General features: G+C 37.4%; 1 protein-coding gene across 2 annotated transcripts; it reads right to left on the reverse strand.

Annotated features, from left to right (window-relative positions):
• Positions 1–570: 570 nt before the first annotated feature.
• On the reverse strand, positions 571–21,819 carry Nbdy (negative regulator of P-body association). 2 transcript variants are annotated; one of them, XM_055606918.1, is made up of 3 exons: positions 21,440–21,819; positions 19,510–19,649; positions 571–635 (listed from the first exon to the last, which is right to left on the reverse strand). In XM_055606918.1, exon 1 carries the CDS (start codon positions 21,682–21,684, stop codon positions 21,475–21,477), a length of 210 nt encoding a protein of 69 aa, XP_055462893.1. In that variant the 5' UTR covers positions 21,685–21,819; the 3' UTR covers positions 571–635; positions 19,510–19,649; positions 21,440–21,474. The 2 variants fall into 2 exon arrangements, with proteins under 2 accessions (XP_055462893.1, XP_055462894.1); XM_055606919.1 differs by lacking the exon at positions 571–635 and adding an exon at positions 18,761–18,823.
• Between the last annotated feature and the right edge of the window lie 4,048 nt (positions 21,820–25,867).

The following is a 25,867-nucleotide window of genomic DNA, read 5'->3' on the forward strand; positions in this document are numbered from 1 at the left end:
CTAATACTTATAAATGTTTATAATTAAAACACTGATTGTGTTTAATTCTGACCATTCTAGAAGTAGCAAAGTATAAAAACAAGCACAAAAAACATCTTGACCAAGAAAATAGTTAAGATGTAGATACAGAATGAGGATTAATATGATATGCTATACATGACATAAACAAATTGGTGATAAGGGGTTGCTTACTGACAACCCAAGTATTTTACCCATTCCCTTCTTGACATAGTCAAACTACAGTGATAATTAGATGGCCGTCTGTAGGAAGAAGGTCAGATTTGGGGACTAATTTTAGCAATATTTTATATTTAGATTTTTTATGAAATATGTACTTCAAACTCAAAATTTAGTATATAATAGACATATAGCTCTAACACAGCAATAAGACAAAACTTATTTGGACATTAACAGATTTATGCAATTTTAATGTAATACAACAAAGACTGGGTATCAACAAAAAAGAGCAATGATTGGCTTCTGCAGGACAATCTCAAGGGCATTACTTGCTTTGGTGAGTTTACCATGATACACACACACCATGGCCTTCAGTCCTAGAAGTATACAACCTGATCTTGCCCATGTCCTAGATTCATCCAAATTCTGGAGGTGAAATCTGTCATTACATCATAATACTGAAAGATATAAAAAGAAGGATATTCATTTACAATGAGAAATGCAATTATACAGGTCAAATACACATGTTCAGAAGACTTCAAATTCCCTTCTAAACAGATTATGGGAGGAACAGATCATAAGATACTGATAATTTGTGAATGCTTTGTACTTAATACATTTGAATGCAAAAAAGGCTTTTGTATCAACTAGATGTTTCTGCTACCCTAAGCACAATTTTCTCCCAGAAAATGGCTGTAATGCATACTCCAGTGGCTCTTGCTTTTCTATGTATCATGGATCACCTGAGCCCAGTTCACTGCCTTGGCTAATTCTTACATTGTTTAGAAAATTCATATTTAAACAAGGTAGATAAAAATTCTCTTGCCACCATTCTTCAGTTTTTACCCTTCTCTAGAGAAAAACATCAGTATCAACCACTTCTTTACCACTGTCTAAGTCTTTAAACATATATATATATATATATATAGTAGTCATAATAAAATATCTTATATTTGAGGTTTAAAGTAGAGATTAGATCATCCATTCACATACTTCTTTACCAATTTTTTTTTTTACTCACTTAGGTTCTAGATATTTTTCTTTCTTTCTGTGATGCTATCTCATTATCACTGTACAATTCAGGCTAGTCTCAAACTCATAATTTCCCTCCTGCCTCTGTCTCCCAAGGGTAGGAATTATGATGTGTACCACAATGCCCAGTTTCCTTTAATGATATTTCTTTATAAATACAGGCTCTCCTCACTATTTCAGTTGTCTCATAATGCTCTATTACATGACAGTATTATATTTTAAATTATTCTTCTATGAAATGGCATTGAGTGTGATTGCAACTTTTACTTATGAAAAACAATTTAGTCAATTTATTCGTATATAAGAGCATTTTCATAAACTCTACAAAGACACACAGGTCCAAATACATACATGTAAAAATGTTGATACTTTTACAATACTTCAAATATTTATATTTTCATTGTATATAATTCACATATTTTATATTTAGCACTATCATTTGTAAAACTGAGGATTATGGAGAATTAATCTTTTCATGTGTATATAAGGTATGTGTGTGTGCACATGTGTGAGGGTACATACCCACAATGTACATGTGAGCATCAGAAGATAATCTCTGAGAATGCTGGTTCTCATCTTCCACCTTGTCTGACACAGGGTCTCTTTGTTGTTTACAGCTGCAGTTGCCAGGCTAGCTAGCCCAAAAGCTTCCAAGAATTCTCCCATTTCACCTCCCATCTTGCTGTAGGAGTACTGGGATTATAGCTGTGTGGTTCCACATTTAATTTTACCTGGTTTATGGGGATCCAAACTCAGGGCATGCGTCACACTCATGCAGTAAGCACATTACCCCCTAAGCCATTTCTCAAGACTCTTGACTACTACAAATGGAATGAATAAATTGTGATTTTGTAAAATTGAGGTTTACCTTTCCATCTCTGCTTACCAAATTCTGGGATCATGGCTATATACTACCATGCCCGGCTCACTTAATGAGCATTATTCATAAAAATGAATTAATATTGAACAATCTTTCATTAGTCTCATAAATATTACTTTATATGACAATGTTAATTTGTTTAACCATTCCATTGGATGCCATGGAGTATGATAAAGTTAGTAAAGATTAGGAAATGATCTACAGTAGTTGATTTATGACAGAATGTGGTGGCTCCTGTTTGTATGTTCAGTTTTTATCTCTTAACTCTAAAGAAGTCACAAAGTCATTCATTGTGGCTGACCACACACATTCTGTCTTTGATGATCTGCTTATTTTTTGACCACTATTTAAAATCATGTTTTTGTACTAAAAGGCAAGAGTGTTTGATATTTAGTAGAAATAATTAATGGTATATCCATTATACATGATTGTATGTGAATTAATATAACCAGAGTGTAAATTAACTGTCTCCATGTTTTTTTATGATTTCTTTAATACAAGTCTGAAAGTTTTATAAAAACTATTTTAAGAAAGCTATCGTAATCAGGGCAAAATATAAAATATATAAAGGCAATATTAGAAACTGAGTGTGGTAGTGCATCCAGGCCTATAAAGAGACAGAATTATTAGGAGCTCAAAGCAAGCCTGGGCTAAATGAGACTCTATGTCTTAAAAACACAAAAGAAAGAAAAAGTTTAATAATTTTTTCCAATAAGCCCCATTCACAATCTCTGCAGGTTGACAGATGTAGTCTAGAGTACCTGTTCCACATTTTTTATTTTTTTTAATTTATTATAATTTATTCACTTTGTATCCAAGCTGTAGCCTCCTTTCTCATATCCTCCCAACGCCACCCTCCCTCCTTCCCTCTTCTCTTCCCATGCCCCTTCCCCAGTCCACTGATAAGGGAGGTCCTCCTCCCCTTACATCAGACTCTAGCCAATCAGGTCTCATCAAGCCTGGCGACATCTTCCTCTGTGGCCTGGCAAGGCTTCCGCTCTCCCAGGGGGAGGTGATCAAAAAGCTAGCCACTGAGCTCATGTCAGAGACAGCCCCTGTTACCATTACTAGGGAACCCACTTGGGGACTGGGCTGCCAGGGCTACATCTGTGCAGGGGTTCTAGGTTATCTCCATGAATGGTCCTTGGTTGGAGTATCAGTCTCAGAAAAGACCCTGGGCCCAGATTTTTTATTCTATTGCTCTCTTTGTAGAGCTCCAGCCTCCTCCAGATGTTTCTACTTCCCCATTCTTTCATAAAATTCCCTGCACTCTGCCCAAGATTCATAGCACTCTGTTTGGCTATGAGTCTCAGCATCTGTTTTAATTACCTGCTTAGTGGAGTCTTTCAGAGGCCCTCTGTGGGTAAGTCCTGTCTTGGTCCTTGTGTTCACCCTCTACTGATGTCTATCCCATTTGCCTTTTTGAATGAGGATTGATCATCTTACCCAGGATCCTCCTTCTTGCTTAGCTTCTTTAGGTGTACAGAGTTTAGTATGATTATCCTATATTACATGTCTAATATCCTCTTAGAAGTGAGTATATACCATGCATGTCTTTCTGCTTCTGGGATACCTCACTCAGAATAATCTTTTCTAGTTCCCACCATTTGCCTGCAAATTTCATTATTTCCTTGTTTTTGATTGCTGAGTAGTCCATTGTGTAACTATACCACAATTTTTGTATCCATTCCTCAGTTGAGGGACATCTGGGTTGTTTCCAGATTCTGGCTATTACGAATAAAGTTGCTATGAACATGGTTGAGCAAATGTCCTTCTTGTATACTTGAGCATCTTTTGGATATATGCTTAGGAGTGGTATAGCTGGATCTTGAGGATCCAGAGCAACAGTAATATAAACTGCATGGTACTAGCATAGAAACAGGCTGGTGGATCAATGGAATCAAATAGAAGACACAGAAATGAACCCACACACTATGGACACCTGATTTTATGACAATGAAGCAAAAATCATACCATGGAAAAAAAGATAGCATCTTCAACAAATGGTGCTGGTCTAACTGGATATCTATATGTAGAAAATGCAAATAGATCCATACTTATCACCCTGTACAAAACTAAAGTCCAAGTGGATCAAAGACCTCAACATAAAACCAGACACACTAAACCTCGTAGAAGAAAAAATGGGGAAGAGCCTTGAACTCATTGGCACATTGGCACAGGAGACAACTTCCTGAACAGAACACCAACAACACAGGCTCTAAGATATAATATATCTTAATATATATATATATATATATATATATGTGTGTGTGTGTGTGTGTGTAGATATATATATCATATAACATATAATATGTCTATAATATATAACAATCAATAAATGGGACCTCATGAAACTTAAAAGCTTCTGTAAACAAAAAACACTGTCATCAGAACAAAAAAACAGCCTACAGCTTTCGAAAGGATCTTCACCAATCCTATATCTGACAGAAGGCTAACATACAGACTATATAAAGAACTCAAGAAGTTAAACACCAACAAACCAAGTAATCCAACTTAAAAAATGTGGTACAGAGCTAAACAGAGAATTCTCAATAGAGGAATATGGAATGGCAGAGAAACGCTTAAAGAAATGCTCAGCATCCTTTGTCATCCGGGAAATGCAAATCAAAATGACCCTGAGATTTCACCTTACACCCATCAGATTGGCTAAGTTCAAAAACTCAAGTGACAACACATGCTGGAGAATATGTGGAGAAAGGAGAACCCTCCTCCATTGCTGGTGGGAATGTAAACTTGTACAACCACTTTGGAAATCAATCTGTTGCATTCTCAGACAATTAGGAATAGTGTACCACATTTCTATTGCCATCATAAACACATATTGACAAATATATATAGTTCTTCATTTATTATTAAAAATGAGTTTACATATTATACAATGTTTTCATTAGTATCTCATATTTAGTAAGCATTATAGATTCAATATGATCTTTTGAATATGTGTACAATAGTATACCAAAAGATTTTTACAGTATAACCAATAATTCTGTAAGTAAAGGATATTGAATATCTTTCCAATTGTTTTCATAAATATCCAAATATATTCTCAGCCTGCTAGATTTCAAAGCAAACCAAATTTCAAGATTCCCAAAGTATTTGCCAGAAAATGGATCCCAAACTCTGTTGATGCTCCACTCCCTTATATAAAATGACATCGTATTTCCATATAAATGACATCCATGCTTATATTCTCACATATAAATATCATAGATTACTTTTAATGCCTAAAACTATATGCATGATATGTAAATAGTGGTTATATTGTTTAAAACATCATATAAATTGAGAAAAATCTCCAAGCAAACCAATCACAGATTCACTACAGTCACAGCGACAAAGGAACCCTGTGGATCTAGGCTTGGGGCTAGTTGAATCCAGAGACACAGAACCATTAATGTAGGGCCAATTGTGGTCTCTTAAAATAGGTATAATAATCCATTCTCTACATGTTTTAGACAGATCTCAGATAGAGCTAGTAATTCATACTTTCAATTCATCAAATATAAAATAAACATGATATTGATTGCTACGTGTCAGCACAATTATGAGGTTATATAAACAATTTTTAAATTTACCTTTAACTTTTTTAAAATGTAGTATTTAATGTTCAAAAATGCACTTTAAGCAGGGTGTGGTGGCACATAACTGGAATCCTAGCACTTGGGAGTTAAATGTAGGAGGATCACGGAGTCTAAAATCAACCAGGCAAGCCTGGGCTCCAGAGCAAGATGCTATCTGAAACAAATTATACTTAAAATCCCATAGGAGTAAAAGTTACACTAATCTACTATATAGATTTAAATTTTCTTTCCAAATACAATATTTTAAAATATGATACAGTGGGTCTTATGTTTATGTTTTAGGAGACTTTGTGGCACTATGAAGCAAACCCAGGGATTCAGACAAGCCAGGCATGGTTTTTATCAATAAACTACATGCTTAATCTATGATGCACTATTTTATGCACTAATATTTTAATATTTTATTTTGTTTTTCAAAAGTTGCAAAACCAATAATGCCCAAAGAAACAACACAGAAAACAAGCAAAGGAAATAAAAGACTATTAAGAAACACATTGTAGAGACAATTAACCCAGACCCATGGGAGCTTTCAGAGAGGAGACATCAACTAAGGAGCATGCATGGTCTGGACCTAGGCCCCCTGCACACATGTAGTCGATGGGCGGCTTGGTCTTCATGTGGGTTGCCTGGCAAGTGAAGGGGGAGGGGCTGTTTCTAACAGGGACTCTATTGCCTGCTTTTGGATCACTTTCCCTTGATAGCACTGCTTTGCCTGGCCTCAGGGGATAGGGATATGTTCAGTCCAGATGTGGCTTGATGTGCTAGGGAGGGTTGGTGGGGGAGGTCCCCATTTATGAGAGGAAAGAGAGAGGGGAAGAGGGAAAGAGGTGAAGGAGGGTACTGGGAAGAGAGGAGGGAGAGTGTACCTTTGGGATGTAAAGTAAATAAACTAAAATTTTTAAAAAAGAGGGAAAAAAATCACGTTGTGGTCGATGTACTAGTGAGAAACTCTTATTCTTACTAAGTAAATGTCAACCTACAAAGGCAACATGGACAAATCAGAAAAAGTAATTACTCTTCAAGTAGAAAAAGTATCAATGTGCACAAAATATATGGGATGAAATAAAAAAAGAGTAAGAGGTACACTAGAGTATGCTTTAAACAAAAGCAGGATAAAACCATAAAAGGATGCAGAGATCACAATTATTTTTTTAAAAAGAATATGTGACACTGAAAGCAGGAATTCCACTATTTGTTTGTCCAGATCCTGTACTTCTGTCCCACCTCTTATCATCCATAGCTGAAGTGGTGGCCTTGGAAACTAGTACAGATTAGGAAAAGCTCCTCCATAGTTAATGAATGACAGATAAGAATGGCTCCTGTTTATGTGTTTAGTTTTAATCTCATCAGATTTAACTGCTATTCTGCTCCTAGTAAAGAATGCACAGCATCCTTTTTTCTCAATTCAAACAGCCCACAAACCAGTGCTGTTATGTGCTGGGAGGATAGGAGGAGAACTTTCAAATTTGCCACGAAGCTCAGTGCACTCCAGGTCTACATTTCCAAGGGGGTACAAGTGAAGAGAAAATGTTGGGCATACTGAAGAAGCCACCGGCACTTAGTGTTATAGAGACAACCATCACCACCTAAGGCACTACCTTATAGTTCTCACTTCAGCCTCCACCCATTCCAGAGGCTAAAACATAGGAAGACCCAGATAACTGAACATAACAAAAGTGCACGTCCTTGGTGTGCATGAAAAAAGGTAACTGTCATTTCTCATCCAGTGGACACGGATGGCACAGACAGCAATGATATATGCCTTCTGCCAAAGGCCAGACATTAGGCACTAGAGTGAAAGACAGCTAGAGCAGACTCCAACTAAGCCTGAGATCTCCTGAGTCAGTGGCACCACCCACAAAGAATCCTGCATACCACTGTGGCCCACAGAGCCAGTAGGCACTGAAAACCCCTCAGGCAACACAGGCAGCAGCATGGAAGCCAAGCAACAGGGTTAGGCTATTGGCCAGTGACTTAGGCATTGAGGCCATGACACTGGTATCCTTTATGAAGATCTGCAGTGGACCCATTCCTGAGAACTACAGCCATGTTGGTCCAGGTGTCTCCTTTCCTCACAGGAACACAGGAGAGCTCATAGTGGTGAGGCATTTGTGCTTGGCACTTCCAGGCCTCTGCCAGTGGTCTGCCTGCTCTTTCTTGCAGTGCTCCCAAGCAGTGGAAACAAGGAGCCTTTTTGTGATAAGCACAGGTAACTGTGCCAGCCAGGGAGACGCATTCTGGTGCTTACTCTTTGCTTTCCATTGGTGGGTTTACACCAGCTCTTGTGCTAGATTGGTTGTCTCCAGTTACACTTTCCTCTTGATAGAGATAGATCACAGATCACAGCTAAAACTCTTACCCTGTCCATCTACTATTGTGGCTCTAGAACCTTTCAATCTCAAGAATAAGCCAAGAAAGTCCTGAGCAAGGAACTAAGAAACTAAGGACTAGGAGGCTGGAGGCTTTATAAGGAATCCTGTTCAGGCAGCAGACTCCCTCTGGCCCTCTCCATTTCCCTTGGCTCTTGCTCTTACAAGAAAAAAAAAATTAAGTAACACACACACACACAAATCCTGAGAGAAAGAGCTCACTGTGACCCCATAGGAAAACACAAGTCATAGTCACGGTACTGGCTTGATCATAATTTTGCTTCAGGATTCTTTCCACTGGGCCTGTAAATTCCACTGGAGGCCGCACCATCTTGGACTGAGCCAGCCAAACAGCCAGAAAAGGCACCCAGAGGGTAAAAGAAGGGAGTGTCTCCTGTATGAATGAGCACCAGGCAGCTCCCTCTTGTCTGAGTCTGAGTAGGATGAACTGACCATCACCAGAGAAAGTCACCAGGTACCTCAAAGGCCCATAACCTCTCCTTAGAGCATTTCTTCTGCCCTGCTCTGTCCTCTGACTAGTTAAGAGTCCCAATTCATAGGAAAACCAGATGATGCTAAGTACAGGCCAGAAGGGAAAGAATGGGACAAAGAAGCTTGTGGGGGGCTAGTAAATTCATACTAACTGGGTGTTTCCTGAATCCAGTCCTTTTTAATGGGTGTTAACTCATATAAGTAGTGAAAACACAATACAAATAAGTGTCATAATATCAAATGGCCTCTTGTTGATGTGTTTCCCCTTTAGTAAATACAAGGGCATTGATCCAGCTGTAGGCCTGAAAGAACTAAAAATGGCAAAAGACGAGATTGAATTTTGCTCATTATGTCATCAGCACACTTTAATGACATGAAGATTGCTATGTCCTTACACCCAACTTTGAACTTCAGTGTAACTAAACAAACAAAACCAGTAGTATTTGGTTTTACCCTAGGTCACTGGACTATCTAGTCTGAGGTTCTTGGTCACCCAAGCAGTGTTCAGAATGGGTTCCATCTCATTGAATGAGTCTTCAGTCAAATCAGGTATTGGGTTACTCTCACAGGCTTTGTGCCACGATTGTACAAGCATATCTTAAAGCCAGAACAGATTGTTGATCCTTTGATCTGTGGTTCGGCCAGTGTTTACATTGCTCCTTTGGTAGCCTACAGAGCACCTTCCCATACAAAAGACACTAGCACATAGAGTTCTATGCAGGCAACAACTATACCTCACGATGTTTAATGAGTAGTGTGTTTTCTTCAGTGATAGGACCTTGCTGTTGATTTGTGGAGAACAATTTATCATCTCGGGAACAGCCTGGGATCTTTAGGAATTTCCTTGGGACTCCTTTTACTGGTCTTTAAAAAGAAGTGTAGTAATAACATAACAATAATCTACTAGATCAATAATCTACTAGATTATCTAATGATAATCTACATAGATCAATCAGTAGCCTGCTCAGTCATCATCAGAGAAGCTTCCTCCTGCAGCAGATAGGAACAAATACAGAGACCCACAGACAGACATTATGCCGAGAGTGAGAAACCTTGGAATACTCAGCCCTAAATTGGACACCTTTATAAAATCTCTCCCTCAGAACTGAGGAAACCTGTTGAAAGAGGAGGTGTTAAGAATGTAAGAAACAGCTGTTCTGTGGTGGCGCACACCTTTAATCCCAACATTCAGGAGGCAGAGGCAGGTAGGTGGATCTCTATGAGTTTGAGGCCAGCCTGGTCTGCAGTGTAAGTTCCAGGACAGCCAAAGCTACACATTGAAACCCTGTCTCAAAAAATCAAAAACAGCTCATGCAAACATCAACATTTGAGACTGTTTTAAACAGTGTAAGAGCCAGAGGGGATAGAGAATAACAGGAAAAAAGTCCCTCTAAAGTTCATATAAACTCAGAGACTGTGGCAGCAAGCACTGGGCATGCATGTGCATGGTTCTGCATCTAGTCCTCTGCATTTATAATATGGCTTCCAGTTTAGTGTTTTTATGAGACTCCTGAGTGTGTGAACAAATGGGTCTTTGACTCTTGTACCTTCTCGTGGACTCTTTTCCTTCTGATGGTTTATGTTGTCCAACTATGATGTGAAAGTTTGTTTTATCTTATTGTATTTTATTTTTGTTGTTCTTATCTCATTGAAGCATGTTCTTTTCTAATGAGAGACAGAAAGGTAGTAGATCTGGAGGAGAGGAGAGGTAGATAGAAACTGGAAGGAGAGGGAAGGGAGAGTGTAATCAAAATACATTGTATAAGAATCTGTTTTCAATAAAAGGGGTGAGAGGAGCAAAACCAGCAAAGTTCTGTTGTTTATATGACTAGTTTTTTTTTTTAAAGCAACCAGGTGGAATTGGCAATACTGAGATTTCAGAGTATGTCTATCATTTTGACTTTGACAGAAATACAAATACTGGGATCAGAAGTAAAATAACAACAAAGATGTAACAAATAATGGCTTCTTGAAGAATAGGTCAGGGAATTACACATCTTCTGAGGACATAACAGATAATCAAGTAAAGTCAAAAGAACCATAATAGGATAAGAAATACAACAAAAGGCTTATGTACAGCTGGAATAAGTTGGAGAGCTTAATAGTTATACATAAGGCTTAAGAGACATGTTATATGTAATTCTGCAAGCCATTTTAGATTTTATTGTAGAAATAAAGAAATCATTAAAGGATTTTAAGTAGAGAAACAATATGGTTATATGTATATTACAGATATCATTTTCAAGGTTGTGTGAAAAGTAAAAAGGCAACATTGAAATTTTTTTCAATATTAAACCTTTGCCATATAGGACACTGTTGCTTTCTGACTTTTCTTTAAAATCAGGACATCAAACTCGCCCAGAACTTCTCTCCTTTCCCTTTGTTCATCCTTCTCTAGGTACTCTTGAAATGTTGGTAATCCAAGAGTTTTACTCATACAATTTTCTGTAAGAATTTGTGTTTTATTTACTCCCTTGGCTTTACCTATCATTCTTGATATTGGCTTGTAACCTAGTTATCAAACCTTCTCTTGCCATCTCAGATCCTTACCAGGCTTGCCAGGAATCTCCACTTAGACAGCTTAATTAAAATAGTGAAAATTAGGGGCTTGAGAGATGGCTTAGCAGTTAAGAGCATTGGCTGTTCTTCCAAAGATCCTGAGTTTAATTCCCAGCAAGCACATGGTGGTTCATAACCATCTATAATGAGATCTGGTGCTCTCTTCTGGCTTTCTGGCATATGTGCATGCAGAATACTGTATAAATAATAAGTAAATAAATCTTTAAAAATAGTGAAAATTATTCCATGTACTACATCTTATATCTTAGATTTAGAAATCACTTAACTTCCCAAGTGATTTCACATAATACTAAAACCATATACTTGAGAATTGGCTTCCTTTATGTATTAGTCTTATCTGTCATGAATTATTTGTCAAGTTAATTTTGGCTAAGTTAAAATCCACAGTTACTCAAACAATGACCCCAGCTTTGAAGGTATTTTTTTTTTGTACTTGTGATTGACATCTATAATCAGCGGGCTTTAAATAAGGAGAGAAGAGATAAACTACATAGATCTGACTTAGTCTTTTGATAGGCTTGAAGAATAGGGGCAAAGCTTCCCTGAAAATGTGCTTATCAGTGTTAGCCTGTGACTGAGAATTCCAACCTGCCCCTCCTCTGAGCCCACTAACCAGATTTCAGACTTGCTTAATCAACACACAATCAATACACCACAATTGTATAAAATTTATTATTATGTAAATTTATTATTATGTATCTACTACTGATTATGTTTCACAGGTTAAATCTCGATTAATATACCATCTTATCAATATTTCAAAAATATTTCTAAAACCCATTTCTCTGTGTTTTATCCCAACTCTCAGTGGTTGAGCTCAGAGTTTTATTACTTGAAAAATTATTCACATTATTAACCATTTTTTTCAATCCAGTCTCTTCTTATTCTATCTTCTGCATGAAGACCGGTATGATGTATACAAAATATACATATGAACACAGCACTCTCCTTAAAAGGTTTTTGTTCTTTTTGAGGCAGAGTCTGACATCTCCCTATGTAGCTCTGGCTAGCCTGGACTTCGATATGTAGAACAGTTTGGTCTTGAACTCACAGAGATCCACCTGCCTCTACCTCTCAAGCACTAAGATTAAAAGAGTGGGCCAAACTTGCCTTTCCTTAAAAGCTTTTAATGACTTTCTATTTCTTATTGATTTATCGGGAAACTATTTAATAAAGAACATAAAGTCTTCATATTCATGTTCCATGTTACTCAGCAGGTTCATCCCTACATCCCAGGAAGTTACATGACTTGCAGATCTAGCTACTATTATCTGTACCCTCTAAAAGAACAGCTGTCTTGAGCTCTGTACTTTTGGTCACTACTGTCTCAAATAAGCCCTATACTTAAGTACCTGGTCCCCAGTAGATTGGTGCTGTTAGGAAATGTTATGGGCCTGGTGCCACTTGCCTACAATCCTATCAATTTAGGAGACTGGAGCAGGATTAGTGCTTGAGAGTTCAGGGCCTGCCTCCTGAGTTTCACGAAATACTAATGGAGCCTTTTTGGGGTAGGGCCTTTCTGGGGGAAGCAAGTAAGTAGGGGTGAGCAGTGAAGGGTAATAGCCTTGCCCACTTCCTGCTATCTCTCTCTGCTCCCTGTGTGTCTGGATAAAATGTGATCAGGCCGCCTCCTGCTACTGCTGCCAGCTGCCATGCATTCCTCACCATTATGGGCTCTATCCCTGTGCAACCTTAAACCAAAATAAACCCTTTCTTCTTTAAGTTGTTTTTGGTCATGGTATTTCATTGCAGAAACAGAAAATTAATATATTCTTTCACCATTTCCCACACTTAATACTTAAGGCTACTTTTAAAGACCCAGCACAGTCATTGATCCACACACAATCCATCTTGGTACTTCTAATCTAGGCAGAATAGCCTCTTGCATTCTATTACAGCATTGTTTGCCAATCCCTAAGGAACTTACCAAACCAGTTTATGGCTTTAGTGGGTAAATTAGACATCTTTTTTTTTTTTTTTCAGTATCGGCACCTGATAAAATATCTGTAATATTATACATGTTCACTTCAATATATGTTTTTCAAACTATGTTGCTTGAATGAAAGAATGCATGATCAAACACTACGTATTAGATTATAGTGAGCTGCTATAATGGAATGTGAGGAAAGCAGAATCATAGCTACATAAAGGAGTTCACATCATAATTCCCAGACCTGGCAACTGTATCGACTTACAAGGTAAAAGAACTCTGCTGATGTAATCTGGTTATGGATTTCAAGAGAATATTGCTTCAGGATTTATTGGCTGGCACACTCTGACTGAATGCATACTTAAATACAGGAGTCCTTTCCCTATTTTAGTCAGAGAAAAGCTGGATGAAAACAGAAAATGGGGAAATTTTATGTGTGAGAAGGACTCAACTTGTACTTGGCTTTGAAGACAATGAAAAAGGATCACAAATGAAGGGATTCTAAATGCTGGGAAAGCCCATCACCAGATATCCACCACAAAAGGAGGTATCTCACTCTTACCTTCATAAGAAACTCAATTCTGCCAACAACTTAAGGAACAGAAAACAACTCCTCTTCTAGAGCCTCTGGAAAAGAATGCAGCTTGCCAGCACTTTAATTAATCAGATGAGACTTACACCAGGCTTCTGATCTATAGCAGTATAATATAATGAAGTTGTGGTTTCAAACTCTAAATTCATAATATACTAAAGAATGCAAGAAAATATAATATATGGCAAAAAAGGGATGGGGCAGGGCATGGTGGTGCACACCTTTGCTCCCAGCACTCAGGAGGCAGAAGTAGGAGGATCTCTGAGTTTCAGACCAGCCTTGTGTACATAGGGAGTTCCAATCCAGTCAAGGCTATGTCAATGAGACTCTGTCTCAAAAAAACAAAAACAAAAACAAAAAAGGACCCCCAAAGTTTCTAGATGTTATGATAAAAGATCAGGAAGTATGATTGCTAGGAAGACCTGATCATTGTAAAGATAGTCAGTCTAAAGTTGCATAACGAAGTGAAAATAAATGGGCTGATGAGATGGCTCAGCAATTAAGAACATTTGCTGTTCTTCCAAAGGACCCAGATTCAATTCTCAGCATTCATATGACAACTCACAACTGTCTGTAACTCCAATCCTAGGGAATCTGATGTCTTCTTCTGGCCTCTGCAAGTACCATGTACACAAATTGGTACATAGACACACATGCAGCTCAAATACTCATACATACAAAATAAAATAAAAAGAAATATTTAAAAAAAAAATAAAAAGTGTGTTAAAGAGACTGTGCATGAGTCTGCTCTAAAAAAAAGAAGCAAAAACAAAAACTCTAAAGCAACCAGTCTAAATAAATACTTTGAAGCAGGAAAACATGAAGGCAGAATATGAGAACATTGGCTGTGTCTGCAAAGAAACAACCAAGAGGAACGATATCGTATTAAATATAAATTATATTTCTATGTGTATCCCAAATGATAAAACTACATATGAAAGAATAAGATAAAAGTGCCTGCCTAGCTATACATGAGATTACCAAAAGCATCAAGATCCTTGTGATAAACTACCATTTGGCAACCCCTCATGCAATGTGATAGTAAAAACAGAACATCAACCGTGTAGTCTTCTTTCTAAAAATGCTTAAGTTATTCATGGTAAATTTAAACAATCAGACAAGCCCAGACTGTGGGTATATACGGACAACTACCTGGATACAAGAATGCCCATATCTTGAAGAATTAAAAACAGGAAAATGTTATTCTAGAATTTAAAAGACTAAAGATTTATGATAAGTAAATACAATGCATGATAATGTAAACAAAAGAAGGCTACACAGAGCATTTTTAGAAAAACATGATATGGAAAATATCTTACATAGCAATACTGTAGAAATATTACATTCCTTTAAGTGCAATAATGCCAATGCCCTTGTTCTTCAGAATCTGAAGAAGTATTTAAAGCTAAAATATGGTAATGTCTAAAGGTTACTCCTAAATGGTTTGGCAAAAGTATATATGTATATATGAATGTATGAATATATGAATGTATGTACATAAGTTATGTATGTGTCTATAGTGTATATTCAGAAAAAAGAAAGAATTTATATGGTAAATTGTAAGAAACAGACTATAAATAAAAAATTTTAAACATATAAAAAAGTTTGTCTTTACAGCTATATATATTTTTTTGATAAATTAAAAGACAAATTCTGCATTCACATTTATGGCAGAATGTTTCTGAAAAATACAATAAACAAAATATGGTGTAGGTATTTTGTGAGCAAGATGGCTCAGCAGGTAATGGCTCTTACCCCCAAACCTGACAAAGATGTGAATTTGATTATGTGGACCTATGAAGTGAAAGGAGAAAACATGTTTCTTAATGTTGTCCACTAATCACCACAAATGAGCCATGGCACACATGCCCTCACACACATATGCACATACCCCTACCAAACACATACACACAAAAAAATAAAGAAATCAATGTAATCTAAAATACAGAATGGGACCAGGCATAACAGTTTACACTTTTACTCTCAGCACTTGGGAGACAGAGGCAGATATCTCTGTGAGATCGAAGCCAGCCTGGTCAACATAGTGAGTTTCAGGCTACCCAGGGCTACATAGAGAGACCATGTCTCAATGAAAAGGTGACTAAAAGAACTGAAAAAGAAATGCCATCTCGATATAAAAAAAACTGCTGTAACTGTATCAATAGCAAACAAAATAGATTTTAAGATTTAAGAAAAGGATCACAAAAAAATGATAAAAAAGATATATCCTATACTTTACTAGGAATATAGATTTATACAACAAAGTAATACATTTAACAGATATTTATAGATCCTTATGTATAACAGCTGGAATATACAAACCCTTTACAAACACACAAGAAACAATAATGATTATGTTCTCTAAGACATAAGGCAAATTCAACAAATATGAAACAATGTTTGTACTCTGAAATTAAATGTAAAATGAGAAAAGATAAAAAGATGCATAGATCCACACCTCAGTTTGTAAATACGCTCTCCCAGTAGTACAGTCAAATAGAGAAATGGTCAATGGGGTAGAAAATATAAGATGAGCCTGAAAGTAAGGAAGAAAAGAAATGTTAAAATAAATCGAAGTATCTGTCAAAGAATGGTGAACCTACTAGAGGATAGAGAAGTCAAATTGAATAAAATAATTATGATAGCAACAGGCTACTTATGAAATAACACAAAAATTTAGGTGTCTAAATATAATAAATAGATAAATGAAGAAAAAAGCTTTCTCTTCAAGTAGAATATAAACTAGTGAATTCACTAAAAATGATGGAGCTTGAAACATAGTTTTGTAGTCATAGTAAAAACATTTAGTCAAGAATAATCAACAGATGCAAGAACCACTAGAGGGCAATTTGATGAGAAACAGAAAAACTATAAAATCTCCAAGTAATCACAGCAAAATAATTGACTGCAAAGAGAAAACAACAGTTTAATCTAACAAAACCCCCAAAAACTTGACCAAGAAATCAATGTTGACAGATATATGCATCATAAGCAAGCTATGAATATGATAAGAGACAAAATTAAAGTGACTTCTGTCGTCTTCTTGCCAACATACATCATCAAAATATAAAAATAAGGATATGATTCATACACCTAAATTGAGGAGCCCTCTACAAAATAATTGTCTTATGTTTTGAAAAACTGTCAATGTCAACAAAGACAAAGAAGATTACAGAAACTGAAGAAATTTCCTGATCAAAGACTGGAAAGAGACACACACAAAAACTAAGTGTAATAGATCATCCCTGGATTGCAATTTCAGCCAAGAAAAGAAAACAGGTAATATATGTGAAAGTATTTATTCCAAGTAAACACGGTGAAGCATTAAGAAATAAAGCAGAAATGCAGCTGCAAATTTCTTTTAGGCAGCAGAATGAAAGAACAAATGAGGCAAAATATTAGTTGATAAATGTAGATAAAAGGCATGGAAAATTTTCTGTAATGTCCTAATAGTTTAACCGAGGACTTAAATAATCAATAAACATTCTAACCGTGATTTTTGTATTTAATGAAACAAAAAAGCTTTCAGTTTTTGTTTTGTTTATAGACAATGTGTCACTACATAACCCAGGCTGGCCTAACTCACTATGTAAACTAGACTGTCTTAAACTCAGAGATCCACCTGCTTCTGGATACTGGAATTAAATGTATGCACCACAGTAACTGGCAAGAAAAAATTTTAATATTACCAAACTATATCGAGATGTACAGCAAACAGATAAATTTCTTTTTTTGCTGAAAGAAGGATTAAAAATACTTTAAATTAGCGAAACTGAAATTTAATTAGTTTGGTTAATGGTTTCATAATAATTGTTTAAAAGAATGCATAAATAACTTGAAATTTAAAAAACAATAATAAGATGTCGTAGGCTAAGGCTGAAGAGATGATTCAGTGGTTTGGAGTACTTGTTGCTCTTGCAGAGAATGGGGTACAGTTTCCCAGCAACAACATGTCAGCTCACAGCCATCTGTAACTCTATTTTCTAGGGGATCTGACACTCTCTTCTGACATACATAGGGACCAGCCATACACATGGTACATACATAAGTACAGATGAAGCACCCATACATATGAAATGCCCAAATTAAAAAAAAAATCATTAGCGACATTAGAAAGTGATAATTTTTGAAGTATAATAACAAAATAATATATACAAACTTGCAAGATTCTTACAAACTTTAGAGAATTTTTTGTAGTTTTAACTTTTTATTTTAGAAAAGAATTATTAATGAGCTAGAGTCCAATCCACTCAATTAGAAAATGAACAAACAAAAGAACTAGAAGGAAAAGCAATATAGATAAAATAATGAAAAGATAAAGCAGGTCTGGAGAGATAGCTCCATAAGTAAACTGCTTGTTATGCAAACACAAAGCCCTAAATTCTGTCTCTAGCACCGAAATAAAAGCTGGGCACAGTGGCCAGGCTTGTCAGCACTCTGTCTTGTCAGAGGAGAAGACAGACCGATCACTTGAGCTCACTGGCCAGGCAGCCCATCCCCTGATCAGGTCTCAGTAATAGCTCTATTCTCAAAACAAAACAACAACAACAAAATACTCAATCTAACAAAAGACAAAGAGTAGATCTGCCCGGGAGGTGAGGGGTGTGTGGGGGGTGGAATGGTGGAAGGGGCTGGAGGTGCCTTTAACTCCAGGAACCAGAGGAAGGTGGATCTCTGTGAGTTCAAGGTCAGCCTCCTCTACAAAGTGAGTCCAGGACAGCCAAGGCTACACAGAGAAACCCTGTCTCAAAAAATAAGCAAACAAAAAAGTGGATGATTCCTCAAGACTAATACAGGAGGCTAATCTCTGCCCTGGCCACACTCCCAAATAATGTGAAAACCTTGTCAAAATAAAATAAGGAAATTCATTAAACTTATTGTAATTTATCACATTGTCATGTCATATGAATGAGGAAAATATGTTTATGCAAGTAGATTACAGACAAAATATTTGGTAGAAAAAAAAAACAAAAAACCTCCATATCCATTCACAATAAATCCTCTCTGCAAATCAGGAACACAAACCAATTTTCTGCCAGACTGTGGTGGTCCATGCCTTTAATCCCAGTACTCAGGAGGCAGAAGCAGGTAGTTCTTTCTCTGTGTCGAGGACAGCCTGGTCTACAGAGTGAGTCTGAGGACAGCCAGGGTTACAAACAGAAATCCTGTCTTGAAAAACCAAATAATAAAATAATAATAAAAAATTAAAAATAAACCTAATTAATTTTCTTGGACAAACTATAAACTTAAAAAAAATACATATTAGAAAACAAGGCAGTGCCATTAAAAAATAATTTTAAAGTAGCTCAAGATAATCTATAAATTACTTGAAAAAATAATTCAGAAAGGATGTATATTATAAAATTCATATAAAAGTACCAATTATTTTCCCCTTTACTAGCAACAATTAGAAAATGGGGGTTTTGGGCTGGAGAGATGGCTCAGAGGTTAAGAACACTGCTTGCTCCTCCTGAGTTCCTGAGTTCAATTCCCAACAACCACACGGTGGCTCACAACCATCTATAGAGATCTGGTGCCTTCTGTGGTTCAGGTGTACATGCAGACAAAACATTGTATACATAATAAATCTTTAAAAAAGAAAATGGGGTTTTAAAAGACTCACTTTCCAGTAATTACTGAAACTATAAAGTAACCTGGAGTACATTTACCTTGCAGATCTACATGGTTATTTTTTGGTGCACATGATTTCATGTACTCTAGAAAACATTTCAATTTTAGCATTAATGCTAGCCTTTTGCGTTTTGTCTGTTTATTTTGAACGTGGCATTATAGACTCCTTTCTTCCTCCTTTATCTGCATTTTCAGTTACAACAACAACAACAACAAAAGATTACCTTTAGCATCATGACTTCCAAGTGGTGCAGTACACCAGCAAAAGCAGGGTTGCATTGGAAAGAATCTTCATGGTCTTCAATGAATGAACTATTTTACAAATACACCAAGAAAATGGAGTCATACTGCAATCCCTCAAAGACTGAAAAATAGCAAAACAAGGTGAAGTCATTTCTTCTGTCACATGTAGTCTGTCTCATTTTCTCCTGACCTTTTTAATTCCTTATGTTCCTTTCAGCTCCCAAATCAATGGCATGTTCCTATTAAATAATTGGGTACATGGTATTAAGGATTATGTTCTGCACACATCTTACAGCATCAATTCTGGAAGCAAGCATTTTCTTTTTTAACCAAATCTCAACATTGGCCGGTTAGTGTCTCCCAACTTGTGGCAACTCATAGGCCTACATAAATATCCTTTGGTGAATTTGTGATTAAACTCAAAAATGCAAAGCCCTTTAGAAAAATATGGCACACACACACACACACAAAAATAAATTCAGCAAGTACTTGCCAGTTCAATTTTCTATTATTTAAATCACTGGGGAGAAATTGTGTCTTTCCAACAGACTTCTTGCCCTGAATAGCCTTCTTTGTTTTCTAGGTGAGTATTTCTTTCCTTATAGCCTGCTAAATTACCACATTTTCCCTTTGAATAGAGGTAAAAATGAGGGAAGGAAGGGCCTATGGAATGACAATCAACTGCTTGTAAGGTGAAATGGGATTCCCTTTTTTATGCTTTAGCAACAAACCTGATACCCAGGACATTCCCCATTGCCAATGTTATTCACTGACTTGCTCAAATATCTATTGCTCTTATGCTATGTAACAGCCCCTGTGCCTAGGTCATCTGTCCTCCACATCCCCTTGTGCAAGGCTTAACCACAGTAATGATTCCATAAATGGCTCACGGTATGAGAAGAAGGGATTATGAGACTTGAGTCAAACTTGTTTTTTTGTTTTTTGTTTTTTTTTTTTGTTTGTTTTTTGTTTTTTTTTTTTTTTACATTCTAAAAGGCTCATTTGAACTGGCTATTGGTTTCCTGAAGGGAAGAATTAGTCTTAAAACACAAACACTACTTATTTGGAAATCTCCTACGCTATTCATTCTTCAAGAATAAACTGCTAAACAAAACAGTCAAGGCCTACAACCCTAATCTCACTTCTTTCACAGATTTAGAATTCCAGACAAGCTGCCCCAGCACAACCCTGCCCTCTGGCTTTCCTTCTGGAAAACATTAGGCTTAAAAAGCATTGCATCCCAGCTGTCACTCACCCTTTAAGGCCCACCCAAAGTTCCCCTTTCCTCTTTGATGGCTCTTGATCACTAACAGGCATTGACTTGGTCCATCCTCCATGGTTCCTGAATACCTTGAACAAGCACATTTTTATGGTACGTGGGTTTGACCATCATATTATAACTTTTGTTTTCGCTTATTAAATCCCATCTTACAAAGAAAAAAAAAAAAACTAATTCTCAGAGCTCACCTGTCAATCTCCTCTGGGCACAGGCATTAGGCCTTGAGTACATCCTTTCTTTTGGTCTTGAACTAAGCATTTTTTAATGGAAAAAATTTCCAATATACACAAAAATAAAGAGTATAGTAAAGCCCCACCAAGTTTTAACTTATCAGGCAGTGAACATTTTCTTAGTATCTCCCTACACCTTGGCCCCTCCACGAAAATCAAAATACTGCAGCTTATTTTTAAAATTACAATTATCTAATGGAAAATATCTTAATTAATCAGTGCACTCAAACACCCATTTCATCCAAGCATACTTTGTAAAAGGGCTTTTCAACCCCTGTTCGTTGTTGTTTCTTTTTCTTTTTTAATTTGTGGAAAGAACAGGAAACAGGGAAAGAACTGGGGGAAAGCATAATTAAGTTTCAGAGAGCGTGGATGTCCCAGATGAGAAAGAAAGAATCTGACCTGATTTTGGCTGGGGAAAAAAAAAATCTATTTCACTACTTCTCCGGAGGAGGAGGGTGAGACTTCAGTCCAGCAGATGCAGGAGGAGGCGCCGCCGAGGGGAGAGTGGTACTACCTCCACTGGGAGTCCCTTCTGGATAATCCCACCGCGGAGCCAGGAGACAGCGCTTTTTTGGAGGCTTGGGTTCCCGCGTATTTCCTGGAGGGAGCGTGGATCTCCCGGAGGCATAAGGTTGGTCCCCCATAGGTATGACAGGACCAGAGCCTCAGTTTTCTCTGGTGGGCCCTGGCAAGGCCGAGAGATGTGAGATGGCGGATCCCCTCTAGGCACGGGGCTGGCTTCCTCCTGGTTTCGCTGTTACCGTATTTCCTGTATCCTGAGACGTATATCCCTTCTCCGCCTCCGCAGCGCTCCGTTCCCCAGCCCATTTTAACCTTTCTACGAGAATGGACTGCAGAAAAAAAGAAGTGCACATTTAATAAAACGCTTTTTCATAGCACGTCTCTCTTGCAGGTTAATTAGCTGAATGGAGAGTTTTATACAATTTAATTTTGAAAATAACAATTTGCCTGTGTAACTTGCCAGCTGGGCATGTCTTAATGAATGGGTGTGTGGGATGGTCAACGGGGTGTTGTAACCAAAGAATTAAGCGTTTTACAGTGCAGTCACGTAAGCACATCACAGAGCTATGAAAGCGGGTACAACCATCTAAAAAGCTGTATACAAACATGTTAACTGTTAAATTGCAAGCTGTGGAAAATGGATGCACAGAAAATTGATCATGTGTCATACAAACCAAGGACACTGTGTTTACTTCATAGTTTTAAATTTTTGTCATCTTTGAACACTGACTGCAATTTTTTTTCTCATTCCAACATCCAAGATCTCTCTGAAAACAGATGTTGTACCAAGTTCGTGAGACACCAAAAGACCACCCACCATATCAGGAGTCAGAAATCAAATCGTCTGCAAAAGCAAAGAGCTTTTATTTCGGGGTTAACTTCGGACTCCCAGCATGAACTGACAGAAGCCCGAAGCCAGGAGCCCCTAGCCTAGAAAGAAGCTGATTTTCATAGGGTTTTCAGTAAGGGGAAGGGACTTCCAGACTTGGTGGCACATGATTGGATGAGATTTAGCAAGAGCAGGCTTTTTACAGTGATTGGCTAAAGGCAAGTTGGAGTAACTATTTTGGCAACCACAAGGAAAACAATTGTTTTAACAACCACAAGGACAACAGTCATTTGGACCTGTATCCTGATTGACTGGTGTCAAGGTGGGCACACTGTGTCTTCTGTAATGTTATGGTTTCCCTCAAGTACAAACATGTTTTTCAGGTTCTGGGGGTGAGAGCTAGGTCAATTACAAGATGGAGGCTATTATCAAAATGGAGTTTGTTGTGCTCAGATTCTTCTCCGTTCTTATTTGGCAAGATTTTATTTCTTTCTTGGGGCTATGGAAAACAATGACTCATCTTACTGTTGTGGTATGTTATATTCTATGTTATATAATAAGGAACCAGAAACAGAAAGCAGAAGGTGTTAAAAAACTGAGAAAAGGCTTCTGAATTTCTTTGATAGGCATCACTAAATAACCTTAATATCTATGCTACTTTGCCTGTTCACAAACTAAAGCATGCTTTTCCACTACTGTCCTCATTGTTTTCTAATGGAGAAATGTCAATCCATACTGTCACTAGAACTCTCTTCACAATCTGTACCGTTTACAAGCTCTGTAATATTTAATTCATTAAATTATTGGAATTTTGTTTTCCAGCTATGATAATTTATGCACAAAATTATACCATATTAAGGATAATCCATTTAAGTTAAAAAAATTAAAATCGAATCACATCATTTCCTACCTCTAATATGCCCCCAATTAAGCCCTATAACTATAGATAGTCATATCAATTAATACCAGAAATCAATTAAAACCAGAAATCTTAATGAAAAAAAGTGAGGGGATATTAAGAGAGAGAATGCTTTAGAACCAGAAGAACATTTAAACCTAAACATAATAATATAAGAGTCAACATCATAAAAGTTGAAGTTATGAGTGCTACCCCAAGAAAAAAATATAGGGAAAATAGAACTGGCTGAAAATGGAATTTTGGTAGATAATGGCAGATGGAAGAAGAGCTGCTGCAGAGATTGAGGAGAAGTGAGCAAAATCAGAAGTCTCTGGCTTAAGGTATTTGAAACTTGATGCTGTTGACCTTTAAGAGTAGATCATTTTTTATGATGATGACCTGTCAGTACACTCTAGGATGTTTAGTAATATTCTAATCTGTGGTCTACCAGTTGCACTTCCTACACCTCACTTATGATAACCAAAATACACATGACATTGCCAAAGGTCTTCTGGGTAGCTGATATGACCCAGTGAGAATAATTAATCTGTGCCTTAACTTCTACATTTGCATTTCAGTGTTAGTCCTCCACTCAGCTGTACACTGCAGCTGTTATATTGTTCAAATTAAAGACCATGTCATTTATCAATATAATTAATGTTTTCATAACCCTTTTACACACAGTTTTATTACAAATATGCAAGATCAAATATGTCAGAGTTAAGCTGTTTTAAAGCTATAGTTTTAGCAAGTTTAGAGAAATGGGTGATTGTTTTGGTAATATAACAAGAATGAAAATTTATAGCAAATTCAGGAAGGTTTGATTTATCATAAATTTGACTTGAGGTGATAAAGTCACATTAGACTGCTATCATAACTCTGGACTATTTGTACTACAACTAGATTTGTTTTGAGTTTTTCCTTTCTTTTTGAGACAGGGTCTCAGTAAAGCTTGGAAGATGACCTCGAAGTCTTAGTCTCTTGCCTGCATCTCTCAAGTACTGGTATTACAGGTATTTGCCACCATTCCTGGTTTATGCATTGCCTAAGATGGAACCCTGGGTCTGTTGAACTGCACTCCCAGCCCGTTTCTTGTTTCTGATTGTGGTAAAAAGCATACTCTATAATTTTCATTATCTTAACCATTTCTCTTTTTCCCATTAATGAATTTATTTATTCACTTTATACCCTGATCACAGCCCCCCATTCCTCTCTTCCCAGTCTCACACTCATGTCCTCCTTCCCCATTGCCCCCTCTCCTTAGCTGAGAAGCAGAGGTCCCCATGGATATCAACCAACCCTGGCATCTCAAGTCACAGCAGGACTAAGTTAAATGTACCTTCTCCCACTGAGGCCAGACAAGCTATGGGGAAAGGATCCAGAGGCAGGCAAGAGTCAGAAACAGCCCCTACTCTCATTATTAGGGGACGCATATGATGACCACCTTGCACATTTACTACATATGTGTAGGGGATCTAGACCCAGTCCATGCATGCTCTTTGGTTGGTGGCTCAGTCTCTCTGAGCTCCCATGGGCCCAGGTTAGTTTCCTCTGTAGGTTTTCTTGTGGTGTCCTTGACCCCTGCAGTTGGCTCCCTCAATCCTTCCTCCCACTCTTCCACACAACTCCCTGAGCTCCACCTATTGTTTGGCTGTGAGTCTCTGCATCTGTTTCCATCAGCTGCTGGATGGAGCCTCTCAGAAGACAGTTCTGCTAAGCTCCTGTCTGAAAGCATAACAGACTGTCATTAATAGGGTAAGGGATTGGCTCTGTCCCATGGGGTGGGTCTCAATTTAGGCCAGTCATTGTTTTGCAGTCCCTCATTCTTTTCATCCCTGAACACCCTGTAGGGAAGACCCAGGTCTTCCGTTTGTCTCAGAGATACCCCTCAATGATTTCTTTTCTCTCCCAGCCTCCTCCCTCCTCCTCTCGCCATATCTGATCCCCACCCAGATACCTCCATACATGCACTTCCCATGTCTACTTTATTTCCCCTTCTCAATGAAATTCATCCTCCCTTGGGCCCTCCTTATTTCTTAGCTTCTTTGGGTCTGTGGATTGTAACATGGTTATCCAGTACTTTATGGCTAATATCCACTTAAAAGTTAATACATAGCATGTATGTCTTTCTGGGTCTAGGTTATGTCCCTCAGATGATCTTTTCTAGTTCCATCCATTTGAATACAAATTTCATGATGCCCTTGTTTTTAAGAGTCGAATAGTATTCTATTGTGTAAATGTACCACTTTCTTTATCCATTCTTTGGTTGAGGGACATCTGGGTTCTTTCCAGTTTTTGGCTATTACAAATAAAGTTGCTACGAACATAGTTGAGCAAATGTCCTTGTGGTGTGGTGGAACATCTTTTGAGTATTTCCAGGAGTGGTATAGCTGGATCTTAAGGTAGAACTAATCCCAATTTTCTGAGAAACCTATATATTGATTTCCAGAGTGGTTGTACAAGTTTACACTCACACCAGCAGTGGCAAAGTGTTCCTCTTGCTCCACATCTTGCCAGCATGTGTTGTCACCTAAGTTTTTAATTGTAGCCATTGTGATGGATGTAAGATAGAATCTGA

The sequence above is a fragment of the Psammomys obesus genome, unplaced genomic scaffold (genome assembly GCF_907164565.1).
Source record: "Psammomys obesus unplaced genomic scaffold, mPsaObe1.curated_primary_1811, whole genome shotgun sequence".
NCBI classification, from domain to species: Eukaryota; Metazoa; Chordata; class Mammalia; order Rodentia; family Muridae; genus Psammomys; species Psammomys obesus.